This window comes from Nicotiana sylvestris, chromosome 5 (genome assembly GCF_000393655.2).
Source record: "Nicotiana sylvestris chromosome 5, ASM39365v2, whole genome shotgun sequence".
Taxonomy (NCBI): Eukaryota; Viridiplantae; Streptophyta; class Magnoliopsida; order Solanales; family Solanaceae; genus Nicotiana; species Nicotiana sylvestris.
The window spans coordinates 91,916,085-91,935,661 of record NC_091061.1 but is presented as its reverse complement, the minus strand read 5'-3'; the positions used below and the strand labels follow the sequence as shown (position 1 = coordinate 91,935,661).

At 36.6% G+C, this 19,577-nt stretch overlaps 2 protein-coding genes across 3 annotated transcripts; both read right to left on the bottom strand.

Moving 5' to 3' along the window:
- Nucleotides 1–561: 561 nt before the first annotated feature.
- Nucleotides 562–3,692, bottom strand: LOC104213259 (putative glycerol-3-phosphate transporter 1). 2 transcript variants are annotated; one of them, XM_009762722.2, is made up of 4 exons: nt 3,605–3,692; nt 3,384–3,463; nt 1,299–2,336; nt 562–1,185 (listed from the first exon to the last, which is right to left on the bottom strand). In XM_009762722.2, exons 3-4 carry the CDS (start codon nt 2,260–2,262, stop codon nt 653–655), a joined length of 1,497 nt encoding a protein of 498 aa, XP_009761024.1. In that variant the 5' UTR covers nt 2,263–2,336; nt 3,384–3,463; nt 3,605–3,692; the 3' UTR covers nt 562–652. The 2 variants fall into 2 exon arrangements, with proteins under 2 accessions (XP_009761024.1, XP_009761025.1); XM_009762723.2 differs by lacking the exon at nt 3,384–3,463 and having other exon boundaries at nt 3,605–3,690.
- Nucleotides 3,693–16,776: 13,084 nt separating this feature from the next.
- On the bottom strand, nt 16,777–19,203 carry LOC138868978 (uncharacterized). Its single transcript, XM_070146561.1, has 5 exons — nt 18,729–19,203; nt 18,510–18,641; nt 17,805–18,421; nt 17,359–17,583; nt 16,777–16,950 (listed from the first exon to the last, which is right to left on the bottom strand). The coding sequence occupies exons 1-5, from the start codon at nt 19,147–19,149 to the stop codon at nt 16,777–16,779; spliced, it is 1,569 nt and encodes a 522-aa protein (XP_070002662.1). The 5' UTR covers nt 19,150–19,203.
- Between the last annotated feature and the right edge of the window lie 374 nt (nt 19,204–19,577).

Below are 19,577 nucleotides of genomic sequence, written 5' to 3'. Positions count from 1 at the left end.
AAGTCCCTTAAGTTAACGAATATGGAGGGCATTTTTGTAAACAATTAAATTTCTTAAAAATTATGCAATGCATTTTAATTTTTAATACACCACACCAAACAATGCATAAGAAATAATCTCTGTGTAACTAATGCGTGCATTACTAACCCATGCATTACTAACACCTGCATTACTAATGCACCTTATTTAGCATTATTCTTATACGCCCTACCAAACGACCCCTCAGTAGACAAAAAGAAACCTTTATTTAGGAGGATGTATTGCAAGAATCAAATGAAAAAGAAACAAAATGTGTACAAACTCTCAGCAGCCCACACTAATACTACTCTACATTCAGATATTTGATCCTTTTACGACACACAAAAATGTATATGTGAATATGTATATATGACGACCTAAGGAGTCATGTCATCTGCAGTTTTCTCCCCTTCAGACTCTGTCCCACAAAATGGAGAAAGATTCATATCCTCGTCTTAACTTGCATACAAGACCATCTAAACATTCAGATTTTTGATTTGAGCATTTCTACTACTTCATTTCTGAGAGCAAACGCTAATATCCAAAAAGGCAGTGGATTATCACACAGAAAGCAATAAAAGAATGCAACTAATATCACAATTTTATGGCAAACTTCAAGGTTAGCGGACATTGGTCAGGATGATCTTTGGGACCTCAATTCTTGAATCTTTCCGCTCACCTCGGCTACAACTAGCCTGGTCAAAAGCAAACCAGCAATGAAAACTGCTCCCATAAGCATCACGAAAACTGCATTCCAGCTCTTAGTTGAAATGTAACCCGTTAGAAATGGTCCAATGGCAGCACCAATTGAGCCAGTTCCATCAATAATAGCAGTCACAGTTGCAAGTGCTCGTGAATTGCCCTTCAAAGACCTATGTGTTCCCAGGTCAGCTGAAACGGCAGTTGTTATTAACGCATAAGGGCCATTCACAAACACTCCAGTAATCAACATGAGAATAATGTTTATAGTCATGGAAATGTGTCCGTAGCTTCGATATAGATATAGGGCTGGGATAGCACAGTACATGAAGCTAGCAGCTGTTATAGCTCTAGCATCCAACTGATCAGAGATATAACCTGCTAGAATTCCACCTACTACTCCTCCAACATCAAACAGTGTTGACAAGTTTCCAGAATCCTCGTTGGACAAGTATCTTCCGTCTATAGCTGCAGGACCATTAACCATACAATAAGATGCGATACATACTTTTTGCATAATAGAGCAAGAAAAAAGACAAGAAATCTACCATGACAAATATAGATAGAGCAGTTAGACAAACCTGTGTGGCTAATGTAGAAAGGGAGCCAATAGAGAAATGTGTAAGCCACCAACTTGGCAAAGAAAAGGCAAAGAGCAAATGGTGCAACCCCTGGGATCCTCCATGCTTCTATAAAACCCACGGCTGATTCCTCCTCTCTCAAGAGAGGTTCATTCACTTCCTCGTCTTCTTTTCCAGTAGATAAAACTTCATCTTCATCCTTGTTAACTCCAGCATACTCTGGATGAACTGGCAAAAGAAGGAATACTACCATACCACTAAAAGCAATAATGATACCAGGAACAACCATGGACCAACCCCATCCATATTTCAATAAGATTGAGGCGACCAATGAACCTGTAATGTTACCGACTGAAGTATGAGCATTCCAAATGCCCATTATAAGTCCTCTCTTCTTCTTTCCAAACCAATTCCCGACTACTGCAACTACTGAAGGCCATCCAGTGGATTGGAACAATCCAGCAACCATCTGAATGAGCATATAGTAATAGAAATTATGGATGTTTGCCCAATATCCAACTCCAAAAAGAGCTGTGAATAAACCAGTTCCCAACATTCCTACTGTCAAAAATATTCTCAGATCCATCCTATCGCCCACATGTCCTGAGAAATACATTCCAATGGCATACACAAATAGGAAAGCCACATCAAGGTCACCGAGCATTGCTGTTCCATTGGGGCCATCAAATGGCAACCAACCATCTCTAAATGGTTTCTGAGTAATATTTCTTTGCCACTGTAAACTCGGAAGAACACCAGGGGATTGGGGACCAAGTGCTTGTTTCACGATACTAGTAGTTTTTCGATTAGCATGGTAACTTGTATATGCAAAAAATGTCAGAATTAGGACAATGACTTGATATGACTTGAAAGACAGGCTTGACTTCTTCATGCTCTCTATCAATCGAATTCCTGGGGGCTTGCTGTTCGTCGTCTCCACGGTTGGATCTGGAGATGATTCCATTAATAGCTTCTCAAGGAACTAGATCAACATAAGATGATAAACCTTTCCTTCTTTTACAAATCAAGAAAAAACACCTGGAAAAAGATGCACAAGTCAATAATTTAGATGTAATCATTCATAAATAAGAAAATTAATATTTATAACTTATATCTAAATTAAGATACTCATATCATATAGTATATACATAGGAAGATGACTAACTTTGGCATGTTAGATTGAATGTAACAAGTCACTGGGATATGTTGGGTGTGTGTGAACAAAGTCCCACGTGGAAAGCAGAAAGGGACAAAGCTACTTATAAGGAGTTGTTGGAAAATAGAAAGGAAAAAAAAAAGCTACTTATAAGGAGTTGAGTATTCTTAATGGTGTTAGACCTTTTGGGGAAAACTGTATGGGCTTGACCCAAAGTGATTAATATCAAGAGTATTTTGTGCCGTTTTAGCCCAACAATAGATAACAAAGCCAATGATTTAGAAGGGAGAAGTATGGAGATGGCGAAGTGTGACGTCAAACGTGGGGCCTAGCTTGGTGCCTTTGCCCGTCTATGGGACGATTTACGACCTTTACCGGTACATTTGAAGACGCATACATAATCTTTGGGCTTTGGCAACTGTAATTCCTCGGATCATTTGGGTGGCACACAGTTAATCTCTAAATTAGCCTACACCAAGAGTATTTTTGGATCGTTTTAGCCCAACAGGATCAACACAGCGGTCGGAAATATATGATTCATGTGCAGACATTAAAAGTCAATATTTTCCAAATCGCCAATGGATAGAACCTCAGCTCATGTTAAAGCAAATTACGAAATGTAAAAAAGCACGAGTGTTTGTGACTGAAAGCAAGTAGCAGTATATTCTTTTTTGACAAAGTGAAGAAACTGGCCAAAGAAAACAGCTCATTGGAACTGCAGTAGAGGCTTCTTTAGACTCTGTTTGTCTCAATAGAAGAAAATAACAGAGCAAGAAGATCAATATGTGGAGCAGACATCTTACACTCAGAAAGAGATGCATGTCAATTAAAAGTTGGAATTACTCAATTAAAATCATATTTCACTTTGCATCATATGATGAGACCAAAACAAATTCTCTGAATTCTTTAAAACTTGCAGGAGAATTTACCTAATAAATTTGATAGAACAACTAATCCAACGGAAAACAGATCAATTAGGAAAGAGAAACATTCCCATTTTCTTCAATAGCTGATAAAAACAAAAAGAGATTTTGGTTAAAAGAAAGATGAATAATACAGTAACAATATGAAAACAAAACGTAATTCAAATATGAAAGAATGTGAGAAATTCTTGGGAATTATGCATATGTGAATGAACTTTAAAGCTGACCTTGTCTTTCTGAATTCAACTATTCTCTTACAGAAAGAATAAAGGAATTTCTCCGTAAAAATGTATTTATATGAAAAGAAAGTCCGTGAAGCTTTGAGTAAAGCAGAGAGTGGGAAAAGAATGGAAATATATATAGAGCAAGAAGTGACATGTTTGAATCCCGATAATACCCCTCGCTGCACTTATTATTCACCCTTAAATTGTTCTGACTTCAACACTCCCTATAGTGCGCAAAATGACACTTTAACACTTTTATTGGAGTATCTGACAAATATTGATTTGGATTTGGAATTCCAGAATCATGCAACTTAACTTATGAGTTATGACTACCCCATAGGCAAATCACTCAAGGGTTATACCAGCATAACTTCGTTTGGTTTGAATACGGTTTATGCCGGGATAAGTTATACTGGTATAAGTTATGTTAGGATAACTTATGTTGGGATAAGTTATGTTAGGATTATTTTTTATTCATTGTTTGGTATGTTGTATTAAATATGACAATTGCATAATTTGTAAGAAGAATGTATAAGTTATACTTGTGCTAATTACCCCCTCTCTATAAATATAAGTTATCCCGATGTTAATTTAAATCTTGGGATAACTTATATCTGATTTGCTAACCAAACGAAGTATTAAGGTGGTATTAGGTTTTTATACTATCAGTATACCTTCTTATACCTCATACCAAACGACCCCTAAGGTTTCGTTTAATATATTGATGAATAAGTAAGAATAGTCCTAGGATAAAATTTTAATATCATTTTATCCCTTATTTAGTTATTAATCCTGAATAAATAATCCCAAGATTAAAAATAGTATTGAAATAACTTATACTTGTTAAAGGGTGATATCGTAATCTCAGAATAAGTTATCCAAAAATAACTAATTTTAATATAACTAATCCCAACATAACTTATTTTTAAACCAAACTACCCTAAGGTTACTTTTTTTTCCTTTTCTATTTTTATAGTATTTCTGTAAGTTTTCTTTTTCAGGTGTATATATAGGTTGGTCCGTAAATAAAAAGACGTAATGATGAAGACCAAAGAGTGAATGAAATGTTTGTTGGGAGTGGAAGGTAATAGTTCAACTATTGGATCACAAATTTAATCTTAGAGTCATGTTTTTTAATCTAACAAACTCATCTCTAATTTACCTGTAATTTGTATCTGACATCACAATTTCTCATGTTTTAATTAAGAGAAATTTTCATAAAGCACTATCTTTTAGTAGTAATTAGCCATCTATAGATACTATTTGTTATACTACGGATTATAGATACCTTTTCTGTGGTTATATGATATATTTGATGTATTTAAGCTATTGTATTCATGAATACAATAGCAAAAATAGGCGTGAATCAGGTAAGTCCAGCTAATCAGTTGTTGTATTCGAGTGTATTCGCTTGTATTCATGGCGTGAAACATGGGATTACAGCTGGACAGATTACTGCATTCGGCTATATTCGACTGTATTCACGGCGTGAAACAGGGGATTACACTGTTTTAAAACGGAAAGTGTATCAATTAACATAATAGACTACTAATATAACTTAACAAACTCAATTATAGCACACAAAATTTGTATTTCCGATTAAAAAAGATTCTCAACCGGAAAAAATCCCAAAACATAGCAATCTTCAAAGAAATTATATAATACATATGAATACATAAATTATATTAATTGAAAAAATATATGAATACATAGAATACATCGGGATACATTGAAATACAATGCAAAAAAGACAATGAATACAATGAAATACACGGAATACAGCGAGATACATTGAAAAAAAAGACAATGAATACATGAAAATACACGTGATACGTTGAAAATACATTGAAATATATTAACAGAAAATCAAGTTGCTCAGCCCCAAACTCCGTCGTCTTTGCTCAACAACAAACTCTAATTTTCGCCTTGTAGCCAAATAGTCCTTCCATCTTCAAAGATCTTGCACGCTCAAACCTGGAGGAAGTGACTGCTTCAAATCTATGTACATCCACAAGTCTTAGAGATAAAGTCCTAAATCAGGCAACCATAAAATACGTGATCTTTGGCTCCGATCTTTTTCATCCCTTCCATCATGGTGGAGGCGAGCTCGTTTATCCCGGTCCCTGTTATCTTTTTTTGCAGATTCAATTTGTAATTACCATCCTTTTCTTTTAGCTCTGACCTGTGTTGCTCGATATCTCTCTTATAATGATCTCTAAATACTTAGCGAAAAAGAATGAAGGTTTGCGCTTGTTTTGTGTGGGTTAGGGTTTGTTGTCGGTGTGCGTTAGAAGGAGGAGGAGAGCAGAAATTTTAATGGGATGGATGAAGAGAATGAGATGTATCAAAGTAGAGAGAGAAAGAAAATAGTGTAACTGATTAGCGTATTTAGTGTCTTAGGGCTATGAGGTAACCAAAATTAAATATTTTACTTTAAACCTTAAAAGATATCTATAGAATATAATTTTTTTAAATGGTATTTATTTAAAATAAATAAGGTGTTAACCTTTGCTATAGGAGGTAAAAATTCCTTTAATTAACTTGTTTATAATTGTAACAAGTTGTTGACCTTCATTTTTCAAACCAGTATATTAATGAGTTAGCTTTTTACAAGTCATAAGGGAATATTAACTAAATAGGAATGCGTTAACATCTTACAAGTCAAATTAATAGGAATATTACCTAATTAAATGGGGAGTTAACATTTTACAAGTCAAATACGTAATTATGACCAATCGTAACGTTCTCGTTCAAATGTTTTGCGAAAGTAATCGCATGCATCATGCATTTTTAGCAAAAACATACTTTAAATAGGACTTAGTGGAGCTGTCAGTATACAAAAACAAATGAGCCAAATGTAGGGCATCTAGGGGCAACACACACACACACATATATATATATATATATATATATATATATATATATATATATATATATATATATTAAAGCACGCGTGTCCTAATAAGCTTTTTTAACTTTCATTAATCTTTGTCATTTAGGAATTAAAGCTTCTTAGATTTTCTTGTGTGTGTGTGTTTTCGAATAATATTAGTCAATAATGGAATAATTATATCAAGTTAGACAAAAGTAAATTCAATAAAATTAAGAAAAAATTGTGTATGTGTATGCTTCCCCATTTAATTTGGAAGACAATATATAGAATTAGATATCAAAGATAAAAGCAAGTCCGATGTAATATTTTTAATTAAAAGCAGAGATGAGAAAAAGGAAAGGTTAATGAACCAAGAAAATCTTCATTTACTAAGAATAGACGAATTCCTACGATAAATAAGCAATGCAAAAATTGCATCTCTAATTGGGGGTTTTGATTTGAAATAGGTTGTGAATGCCGACCCTTCATGTATTTATTTATTAGAAGTCGTCAAGAACGGTGTATCCTCGAAAATACATCTTATGTTTAATTTTAAATGAGTTATGAAGTTAATATGTGAAAGACTTGGCGAAACGTTTTTCACTTGCGTGCTCGCATTTGTAGCTTACGTGGGAGGTCATTGGCTACAAATTCCAGCAATATTCCACTTCCACATTACTTAATACTATAATTTTTCTAACTAAGAAAATACATACTTAAATTACCTCAAAATCTTGTCCAGGGTAAGTTTTCAAGTCATGAAATGACGTGGATCTATGTTATTTTATAAAAAAAATTATATAGCAGAATAGTTTCTTTGGGTAGGATGGTTTAGTATCAAGGTATATCTTATAGCCTGTTTGGCCAAGTTGGAAAAATCAGCTTATTTTGAGAAATGTTTTTGAAAAAAGTACTTTTGGAGAGAATCAGTTTGTGTTTGGCTAATCAGTCTGAAAAGCACTTTTGAGAAATAATTTGTGTTTGGCTAATCTTTTTAGAAAGTACTTTTAAGTGTCAAATTACGAATAAGGACATGAATAGATTTACTTAATAATTAATATTATAAGTAAATAAATAATATCAAAATTTTGTTATTACATGCAATAATTAAAAAAAATTCATTTTATTTAAGTAAAATATGAAAATAAAATTAAAAAGTACTTAATTCTTTTAATATAAGTTAAATATATTAAAATTTCTTCAACAAATATAAAAACATTCACCCCTAAAATCACTATATATTAGAAAGTTTCCTAAAAATAAGAAGAAATATTTATAAATTAATATCCTAAGTATTAGGTTTAAGGGTTATTTTGGTATATACTATATTTTGTTAAGGGTATTTTAGGTAAGAAGAAAAGCCAAAACTGCTTCTGCTTCTGCTTTTGGAAAGAAGCTACTTTTTTCTGCTTCTCTGAAACTGCTTCTGCTTCTTCCCAAAAGCACTTTTTTTCCCAAATAAGCTTGGCCAAACACCTCAAATTAGAAAAAAAAATACTTTTGAAAAAAAAAAACACTTTTTTGTCTTGAGAAGCTTGGCCAAACAGGCTATTATACTCCTAACTGATAACTTTTTGTGCACACAGTACAGCAGTATTTCTTTTCCAACCACTATTCTACTAATGTAATTTGATAGTACCAATTTATACTATTTCATGTTTGTCACTTGTTCATTTTTCCAATTATTAATTAATTTTTTTATTTGGATTCGTGCAATAATTTGCTTGAGTGTTTTACTCTTAAATCTATTTTGAATGAGGAAAAAAGATTTGAGTGTTATATTTAGGAAAAAGCTTGGAAGTTTCCTCGCCTGGGTTTTTTTTGCAAAAGTTTCAGCTTTCGTGACGGACTGTCCTTGTGCCAAATTACCCATATCACTATGAAGTTATTGTCATGTAACCAGGAGATTACGGGTTCAAGCCGTGAAAACAGCCTATTGCAAAAATGCAAGGTAAGAATACGTATACTAGACTATTGGGATCCGATCCTTCTTCAGACCCCGTGCATAGTAGGAGCTTAGTGCACCGGGCTACTCTTTCACCCTGAAATGTGCCTAAGTAGGTGGCAATTCGTCGATGAATTTTGATTGCGCTGTGCAAAGTATACATGCGTCGAGCCAAACTGCTTGAATCGAGTTTAACCGAATTTATTAGAACATCAGAATTCATCGACGCTCAGTCGAGTTTGTTATACTACTCAGTTGAATCAATCAAATTTTGCTAACTCTGAGTCATACGGAGCATCATCATAACTGTTTAAAGTACTTTTGTATGTTAGTTATTATTTTAATTAATAATTATCCCCTTTTCAAAATCTACTTTGACATGACAAATGAAGATTGAATGCTATATTTAGGAAAGAGCTTGGAAGTTTCCTTGACTGGATTCTTTTGCATAAGTTTGGGTTCAAAATTCTGCATACGATTTTCGACATACATGCCAATGGACAAATCAATTGCCTCTAAGCTGTTTCTGTCTCGCACTGTCTTTTTATAATCAAGACATAACATCAACAGTCACATCGTAACAAGTTTAAGTCTGTGACAGAACTAGAATTATCCACATGTTTCCTTCACTGTGTTTTTGTTTTTCTTTAAAAATATAGATCAAGGTGAATGTGTGCCCCTTTCATGACGGAGGAAGCAAAGTTGACCACCATCTGCAGAGACGGATTTGACATAGAAAAGTAAATCTAAAAATTTAATCTCATTCACTTCAAATTAAATACGAGTTTTGAAAATTTGGGCCCAAAACATATAACTATACTTCTATTATGAATTTTCATGTGTGTGTACATCTCAAAACTATAGATCTAATCAACATAACAATAACAACAATAATAATATACCCAATATATTTTAACATGTGAGGTTTGGGGAAGATAGTGTATACACAGTCCTTACACATACCTTTTGCAGGTAGAAAATCTGTTTCCAAGAGACTCTCGACTCAGGCAAGCACAGTCACAACAGTAAAGCAATTGAAATATAAAAATAGTAGAGAGTCGTATGGAAAAGAAATAGTGTAACAAATCCCAGTGAGAGATAGATTAGCCAAAGGCGCAATAACAAAGTAGTACACCCTTAGAAATACCTGAACGATTATATAGTCCCCAAAAAGAACACGGTTGCTAATACCGTTAGAAATAAGTGTATTGGGAAAAAACTGAATTTATATTAAAAATGATGTGGCATGACACGTGGATTAGTTGAATGGTCAAAGAACAGCAATTGACTAAGAGGCACGGTGAAAATAGCCACGGGAAGAAGAATTTAAATAGGCACGAGACGATGTATAGATACGAGTCTCGTACCAATTTAAATTATTTACAGCCAACGGATTAGAAGGCATTGAAAGCAAGGATCAGATGACAGAAAGGAGTCCAAATTCATTATTAAATGTCTGATACGTTATAAAGTTGGTATTTAATAGGAATGATTGTATAACGGCTTATTTAATGTCATTTATTGCTCATGATTATATCATTAAAGCTGATGCTTTATTCCTTTACCTAGAATGATCTATAAAAGGAAGAAGTATCATCATTTGTAAGGACACGAAATACTATTGAGAATACACTGAAATACTTATCTATTTACCTTCTACCATTGTTCTCAAAAGTATTTTATTTTTTGTCTCCTGATTATCAGTAACCCGAATTTCTCTTTTAGCTTTGACCAAGGACTCAGATTTTTGGTGAAACAAATTGGTTCCGTTACCGGGAATCTGATAATCTTTCCTTTTTAAGCTATATCTTATCTATTATCGTCACCATGTCAAACAATAACGCCGACAACAACAGTAACAACACATTGGGAAACCATGAGGATCAAATACATCAAAATCAAGATACCGTGGTTCCCTCTCCTTTAAATTCACCACGTCAATCTCGTGAAGGCACTCCTGTTACTGAATCCCGTGCTGATCAACAAGAACAATCTGAACATTTTGAAGGAGTTACAACTGAAGCTTTGCAAAAGCTAATCGATGCACAAGTCGGCAAAGCTCTTCAGGCACTTGTTAGTCGATTGCCTGCTGCGCCACCTACACCGACTCCTAATAATAATACATTGGAGAACCCCCGTTCTGGTCTTGATAATTCTGGAAACGGAGCAACCCCCAGTGAACCACAAGAAGGGGGACCAGGTAATTTAAATAATTCATATTTGCAAAATTTAGTACTAACCTTGCAGAAACAGCTGAAGGAACAAAATGAGCGAATAGAACAAATCCCTGGAGTTCCACCTATAATAAAAGGAGTAGACATGGACAAATACTCACAACAACCATGGAAGCCTAGTGCTGCTCCCCTTCCAATTCCGAAAAAATTCAAAATGCCTGACATCCCGAAATATGATGGTACTACAGACCCACGTGACCACGTGACTGCATTTACAACCGGCGTGAAAGGCAACGACTTGACCAAACAAGAAATTGAATCAGTATTGGTCAAGAAATTTGGAGAAACACTCACCAAGGGTGCATTAACCTGGTATTCTCTTTTATCTGAAAATTCTATTAATTCTTTTGCTGAGCTTGCAGATTCTTTTATTAAAGCACATTCGGGAGCACAAAAAGTTGAGAAAAGGATGGAAGATATTTTCAAAATCAAACAAGGGGATTCGGAGTTGCTTAGAAACTTCGTTGATAGATTCCAACGTGAAAGAATGACTCTACCTCGTGTGCCAGACAATTGGGCTGCTATAGCTTTTGCAAGTAATTTAAATGACAAAAGTTCTGAAGCCACGAGACGACTCAAAGAAAGTCTTCGAGAATTTCCTGCAACCACATGGAATGATGTTTACAACAGGTATAACACGAAGCTGCGAATCGAAGAAGATACCGTACCTAAGCTCCATCATGAAGAAATGGGCGGTACCAGAAGGTCAGAAACCGAAAAAAGATCAGGTAAAAACAGGTACGATCCATATATGGGACCCGCAGGAAAGGACCCACGGTCAAAGCAAGATAACCAGCAATACGATCAAAAGTCAATGAACCGGGATTCTGGCTCTTCTTCAAAGTTCAGGAATGATCGGAATAGACAAGAATCACGTGATGATGACAGGAGTTTAAAGGCACGATTTAGTGGATATAATTTTAACGTCTCTACCTCCGAGCTCGTAGCTGTTTTAAGAAACATGAGAGATAAGGTACGGTGGCCGAAAGAAATGCGGTCAAATCCAAGTAGACGCAATCCGGATCATTGGTGCGAATTTCACAACGATCACGGGTACAAAACTTCAGAATGCAGATTCCTGCAAAGTGAAGTAGATCATTTATTGAAGCAAAGATACCTCACTGAGTTATTTAGTGAGAAAGGAAAACAAGCTTATATGAAAAACAGACAAGAACCACCACAACCTCCTTCACCCAAGAGGACAGTTGTCATAAGCGGGGGAGAAGATATTCATGGCATAACTTACACAGCTTCCAACAAGGTTTCTAAGGAAATGATTACACACGGGAAACGGGTGCGGCAGGTCCTTGACAATGAAAGCATTTCGTTCGATGACGCAGATAACGAAGGAGTGACAACTCCACATAATGATGCACTGGGTACTGCGGGAAATGCAAGCTGAAGACAAAATGTTACCCAAGGCGCACACCTTGTCAGGCTTCGACAATTCAAGTGTAGTAACAAAAGGTGAGGTAATACTAACAACTTTTGCTATGGGTGTTGTGAAGGAAACTAAATTTCAGGTAGTTGATATGGAAATGGCCTACAATATGATCATGGGAAGGCCATGGATACACGATATGGATGCTGTCCCATCAACCCTGCATCAAGTTATCAAATTCCCATCACCATGGGGAATTTGTCAAATTCGTGGGGATCATCAGATGGCCAGAAATGTCAACTCTGTAACAAGTACGAGCGCCGCAAATAAAGCAAAATAGCAATTACAGGAAACAGTTGAAAGTAAAAAAGATCAAACTTCAACTGAACAAGAGAAAACAGATTTGGACTCAAGGCCTGACACAATTCAAGAACCTGAAGAGAATGAAAGCATCAAAACGACGATTGAAGAGCTTGATGCAGTGATGTTATTTGATCAACAGCCTGAACGGAAGGTTTATATCGGGGCTAATTTAAACACGAACATGCGAGGTATGATAATCGAATTTTTAAAAGCTAACTTAGATTGCTTTGCTTGGTCCCACGCTGATATGACAGGGATACCACCAAATGTGATGACTCACAAACTCAACGAGGACCCTTCTTTCACACCAATAAAGCAAAAGAAACGGAAACAAGGTGCTTTCAAGAACCAGGTGATTCAGGATGAAGTCCAAAAATTATTAAAAATCGGATCAATCCGTGAGGTAAAATATCCAACTTGGTTAGCTAATACGGTGGTTGTACCCAAGAAAAATGGTAAGTGGCGTGTTTGTGTAGATTATACTGATTTAAATAAAGCCTGTCCAAAAGATTCCTTTCCCTTACCACATATAGATCAACTAATTGATGCGACTGCAGGTCATGAACTTTTAAGTTTTTTAGATGCATACTCAGGATATAATCAAATCAAAATGGATCCTGGTGATGAAGAAAAAACTTCTTTCATCACAGACAGGGGGACTTATTGTTATAAAGTAATGCCCTTTGGTCTCAAAAATGCTGGGGCAACCTATCAAAGGTTGGTCACCAAAATGTTCCAAGAACATTTAGGGAAAACAATGGAGGTATATATAGACGATATGCTCGTCAAAACCCAGCAATCTCATGATCATATTTCTCATCTATCTATTACTTTTGAAATTTTGCGAAAATTTAATATGAAACTCAACCCAGAAAAATGTGCATTTGGAGTTGCATCAGGTAAGTTTTTGGGTTTTCTTGTTTCTAACCGTGGTATTGAAGTGAATCCTTCTCAGATCAAAGCAATAGAAGAAATCCCGGATATCCTTACTAATAAAAAGGAAGTACAACGATTAACGGGAAGAATTGCAGCTTTGGGGAGATTTATTTCCAAATCCTCAGAAAGGTGTTTTAAGTTTTTCTCTGCACTTAAAAAGCAAGATCATTTTGAATGGAATGAAGATTGTCAGCAAGCCCTTAGAAATTTGAAAACTTATTTGTCAAAACCACCGTTGTTGGCAAAACCGAAGGTAGGGGAAAAACTTCTCATTTATCTGGCCGTATCTGAAGTCGCGGTAAGTGTTGTTTTAGTCCGCGAGGACCAAGGTAAACAATCTCCTATTTATTACGTAAGTAAGTCCTTATTGGAAGCTGAGACACGATACCCACAACTAGAAAAATTAGCATTAGCTTTGGTCATGGCATCTAGAAAGTTAAGACTTTATTTCCAATGTCATCCCATTGTTGTAGTTACTGCTTTTCCGCTTCAAAATATTTTGCATAAACATGAACTTTCAGGAAGATTAGCAAAATGGGCTATAGAACTAAGTGAATATGAAGTTATTTATCAACCCAGGACCGCTATAAAGTCTCAAGTACTAGCTGATTTCGTGGCTGATTTTAGCCAGGGGATGCATTTAGAAGCAGAAAAAGAATTATTAGTTTTTAATGGTGCGAACCCGGGGACTTGGGTTTTATACACTGACGGTTCATCTAATGTAAAAGGGGCAGGCTTAGGAATAGTCCTCGTACCACCTGCGGGTGAGACCATTAGACAGGCTATAAAATGTCATTCTATAACTAACAATGAAGCAGAATATGAAGCTGTAATTGCAGGTTTAGAATTGGCACGAGAACTCGGCATAACACAGATTATAATCAAGAGTGATTCTCAACTCGTGGTTAATCAGATGCTGGGGACTTACACAGCCAGAGAGTCACGAATGCAAGAATACCTCGCAAAGGTACGAGAGTTAATAAAGCAATTCCAAACTTGGAAAGTAGTGCAAGTCCCAAGAGATGAGAATGTAGAGGCAGATGCTTTAGCAAACCTTGCATCTGCAGCAGACGTGGCAAACAATACAGATGCTTCAGTCATACATCTATTTCATTCCGTTCTTGAACCTGACAAAAACGAGGTAAATTTTAATCATCTAACATGGGATTGGAGAAATGAAATTGTTGCCTTTTTACAGCACGGAACCGTGCCTAATGACAAAGGAAAGGCTTACGCGCTTCGCAAAAAAGCTGCACGATATTGTTTATATCAAGGTAATCTTTATCGAAAGATGTTCGGCGGACCACTAGCAAGGTGTCTCGGTCCCTCTCAAACCGAATATGTCATGAGAGAAGTACATGAAGGACATTGTGGGAATCACGCAGGAGGACGGTCACTGGTAAGAACGTTAATTCGCACAGGATATTATTGGCCTAAGATGGAAGAAGAGGCAACCAGTTTCGTGTCCAAATGTGATAAATGTCAAAGGTACGGCAATAATATGCACAGACCAGCTGAGTTACTACATCCTGTTTTAGCCCCTTGGCCCTTTATGAAATGGGGAATGGATATCGTAGGTCCACTTCCACAAGCAAAAGGTCAGGTAAAATTTCTACTTGTACTTACAGATTATTTCACTAAATGGGTAGAAGCAGGGGCATTTAAACAGGTACGAGAAAAAGAAGTTAAAGACTTCATATGGCGAAATATAATATGCCGCTTTGGAGTACCAAAGGAGATCGTGTGTGACAATGGACCACAATTTATTGGAGCACAAGTTACAGAATTTCTTCGAAGTTGGCAGATCAAAAGAATAACGTCTACGCCATATCATCCAGTGGGGAATGGACAAGCAGAATCAACTAACAAAGTTATTATCAATAACTTGAAAAAGAGGTTACAAGATTCAAAAGGTAATTGGCCTGAGGTGTTACCTGGAGTACTATGGGCTTATCGTACAACGACCAAAACAGGCACTGGAGAAACACCATTTTCGATGGTTTATGGTACGGAAGCCTTAATACCAGTTGAAATAGGTGAGCCAAGCACACGGTATGATCAGTCAACGGAGGAATCCAATAATGAAGAGATGCGGGTTAGCCTAGATTTACTTGAAGGAAGAAGGGAAGCTGCTTTGATAAGGATGGCAGCACAAAAGCAAGTAATAGAACTATATTACAACAGGAAAGCACGCCTCAGATTTTTCAAAATTGGGGACTTCGTGCTTAAAAAGGTGTTCCAATCTACAAAAGCTGTTAACTCAGGAAAGCTAAGTCCAACATGGGAAGTACCATATAAAGTCCGTGGCATTGCGGGAAAAGGAGCATACCAGATGGAAACAATGGATGGTAAAGTTTTACCCTCACATTGGAATGTTGTCCACTTAAAAAGATATTACTTTTAAGAAAGTACCTACGGTCAGGTATCATCATGTAAAAATTCTTCTCTTGGTTTATTAATATTTTACTAACGATTTTAGATGCTAGGCTAAATATCCTAACTCGTGCCAAATGATGAGTCACAACCTGCAAGGCAAAATGGAGTATGCTTAAATTCCTAGCCCAGGGTTACAATTAATCTGATGGAAATACACACGAGTTAGGCAGTCTTCATCTATAATCACACCGTCGAGTCCCGTATATCTTTCTGTTTCAGGAAAAGGGCCAAAGTAAAAGAAATAAACAAGTGCTCGAGGCTTCATACTTCACCGCTCAAACACTTGGGGGACTACATATTATACACAGATAGGTGCAAAGAAACAGATACGAGTATCGAATAAAAATCGGCCACAAAGAAGCAAGTGTTGAGAAGAAGTTACGAAGTCTTCAGCATTCATGAGAACAACAGAGTCATCTCTCAAACTCATAAACAAAGTCACCTCTCAAACCCTTCTTAACATGTAAAGATAGGGTCATGACTATGTACTGAAACAGGTTATAAAAAAAACCTTGTTTAGTTTATGTTATTTACAAATCTGTTACAAGAAAAACAGTTACGAGAAAAGTTGTAGATGTATTGTAATACATGTAACAGTCAAACACTTGTTAAAAGTTTATGAATGAAAACTTGCCAAAGTTGTTTCATACAAAACGTGTGTTTTCCTATTACTTTCATCGTATTTTAACACCATTATGAAGTTGAGACGTCTTCTTCATTAAGTGTCGATAAAATAAAAGGGCCCTCTTTTATAAGCCTCATGTCAATAAGTCATGGGAAGAATCATAAAGCATTTTCAAAGGATAAAAATGCTAAACTATTCTATAAGTCCTAAATAAGTAAAGAAAAGGCAAGAGTAGAACACATTGAAGTACTAATAAAACTTCTTGATATAATTAAAAAGACTAAGTAGAAACTTAGTCAATAAAAGTTTATACAATTGCCCCATTATGATAACTGGGGACTTTCACCAAAAAATCCTTTAAAAAAAATTAAGGGATAAAACCATCATTCAATTGAAGGGATTGTCACGGAAGCTTCAACTTCCACAGACTGGGTTGTAGAAGTTTCACCCTCTGAAGCTGGAATAGCAACATTTTCAGGAACTTCAAGGGCAGGAGAAGGAGTATCAGTAGACTGTTGGCTTTTCTCGATGGTATCTATGACTTTAGCCAGTTCAGACTGCAAGTCAAAACCCTCTTGAGCAGCTTCCGTCAAAGCATCACGACGAGAATTCAGAAAAGCCCAACTCACTTCTATGTTAAAATTTTCCTCTAGAAGTCCATATTCCTTTTCCCACATAGCAAGATCGTTTTTTAAAATTTGATTTTCAGCTAAATGGGAATCAAGGGAAGCTTCAAGAGAAGCATGAGAACTCTTCAAGGCTTGAATCTCGTCAGAAGAAGTCTGTAAGTCAGCCTGAGCTTGAGTCAAGCTTTGCACTAACTCTCCTGCATATTCTTCCTTTTTAGCCAAAAGTGCCTTCAGCTCTCTAACTTCTTCACTAGCTCTGGATAATTGTTCTGACAAAGAGCATTCCAAAAGCTCTTTGTCTCTTTTCAATTGGCTTGAAGAGGCTTTGACTGTTGCCAGTTCAGAAGTTAAACCACGGTTTTGCTGCTCTAGGAGGTTTTTATCTTCTTGCAACTCTTCTATAGTCCCTTGAGCATTTTCGAACTGCTCCTTCCAGTTGGTTGCTTCAAGTTGGGCTCCCCTAGCTATTTCCTCAGCCTCGTGGACAGACTTTTCAGACTCACGAGCTTTTCTTTCCAGTAAGGAAATTCTTCTCATTAATTCCGTGCTAATAAGGTTAGCCTACAGAGGTAAGTCATGGAAATGAGAAATTGAAGATAATTTAAAAAAAAGAGAAAAAAACTTGTTGGTTGAAATACCTTCAAAGTAGAATGAACTACGTCGTTCATCAAAGTTAAGCAGCTATGGCTCTCCATCTTCTTCTTCTCGATATCTCCAATAAGAGGTTCGAGCCAAACATCGGCTCTGCCGGTTTTCCTCAGGAGGCTATGATTGGCAGGAACCTCCAAAGTAACACTTCTCATTGTTATATTTCCGCTGCTAGAACCTGTCTCTGTATGATGAACAGAGGGAAGAGGAGCAGCGGAAGGAATGGAGGGAAAAGATGTAGAAACCAACACCGGAGCAGAAGCAGGTGCGGTTGAAGCAGCCAAGGGAACAGATATAGGAGCAGTAGAAATTGGCAAACAAATAGAAGTTGTTAAAGCTGGTAAAGAAACACTTACGGCTGGCAGAGGAATGAAGGAAATAGGAACAAATGAGGAAAGATGAGCTTCATCAAAAACAGGTCCGAGCTCGCCACTCCCGAAACCACTGTCAAAAAGGTGCTGAATTGACTCATTATTATCTCTTGGTTCGGCATCCTCATCAGATTGAATCAAAACAGGCTCGGTGGCGGAGGTACGAGCAGGAGTATTTTCAATTTCATTATCAATGATTATTCGTCTCCTGGCCCTTGGCCTGGTAATTAGGGAGGTACCCTCTTCTTCTTCTTCAGAACTTTCCTTTGTAGCTTTTCTTTTAGGCAGCAAGGCTCGAGCCTTATCTAAATCCAGAGCAGCATTCGCAGACATGCGAATGGCCATAGCTACTTCAGCTGTCATTCCTCTAATGCCAAATCCTGATTAAAGAATGGATATACATGATTAAAGTTGAGGAAAAAGTGCTTAACATGTAAAACAAAAATTTTAAAAAAAAAGGGTGGATACCATGTGTTTTGACTTTCCAGCCATGTAAAGAAGAAATTGATTTCCAAGTTCTCTGCTCCCTAGTAGCAATCTTCAAAAGTGAGTCTACCCAACCACGAAAGTTGGGAATAGGTTCCACATCTCCCATGGTTGCTACAAAAAACCAAGAAGGGACGAGGTTAAAAACAACATTCTTTTGAAATTCTCAAAAGTAGGTACGGTAAATAAGAGGAAACTTACGTTCAAAATTCCACTTCTCAGGAAAGGGAATATTTGTTTCGCCAATCAAATCCACTGTACGGACAGCAACGTAACGGATATACCATCCACGATCTTTGTCATCCTCAGGGTTTACCAAAACTTTTTTGCTCCTTGCAGTTAAGGTGAAAACCCCATGGCGTATTAAGTTGGGATGGTATAGATGAATGAGATGAGAAAAGGTGAAATTGACATTGGCCTTGGATGATAAATATCTCAAACAAGCCACTGTTCTCCACACCAATGGACCAATTTGGGCCAAACAAATTGTAAAGAAACGACAAAAATCGAGAATAACTGGGTCAATCGGAGGATTAAAACCTAAAGTGAAGGGGTAAGTGTAAACAGAAGAATACCCATTTCTAAAAGAGGAAATTCTTTGATTTGGGGAAGGAATTGACATTCGGAGACTATCCTTCCAGTTACAATCTCTTCTTATGGTGGGGATTGTAAGCTCGGTTACTAATGTTGGGTAAGTATCGGCTCTTTCTAAATTTTTAATTTGTTTTTGAAGAGACGTTTTGTCACTTTCAAAAGACAAATCGCCGGGAACTATATCATCAACTGAGGGTTCTTGAGAAGTATCAAGAATTTCCCTACTTTTAGAAGAAGGGGCTTTTGGGACAAAACTCCTTGAAGAAGAACCAGAGGAGCCGCCTCGCGTAGATTCTAACCCTGTTCGAAGCCTACTTCCTCCACCTCTTCTGTGTCTAACAGGGGCGTTGGGGAACTGATCTAGAATTGGAACTTTTTTACGGTTAGGGTTTGAAGAAGACATTGTTAAGAAGAAAGTATGTGCTGAAAATTTGTGAAGAAGACAAAGGAAGACAA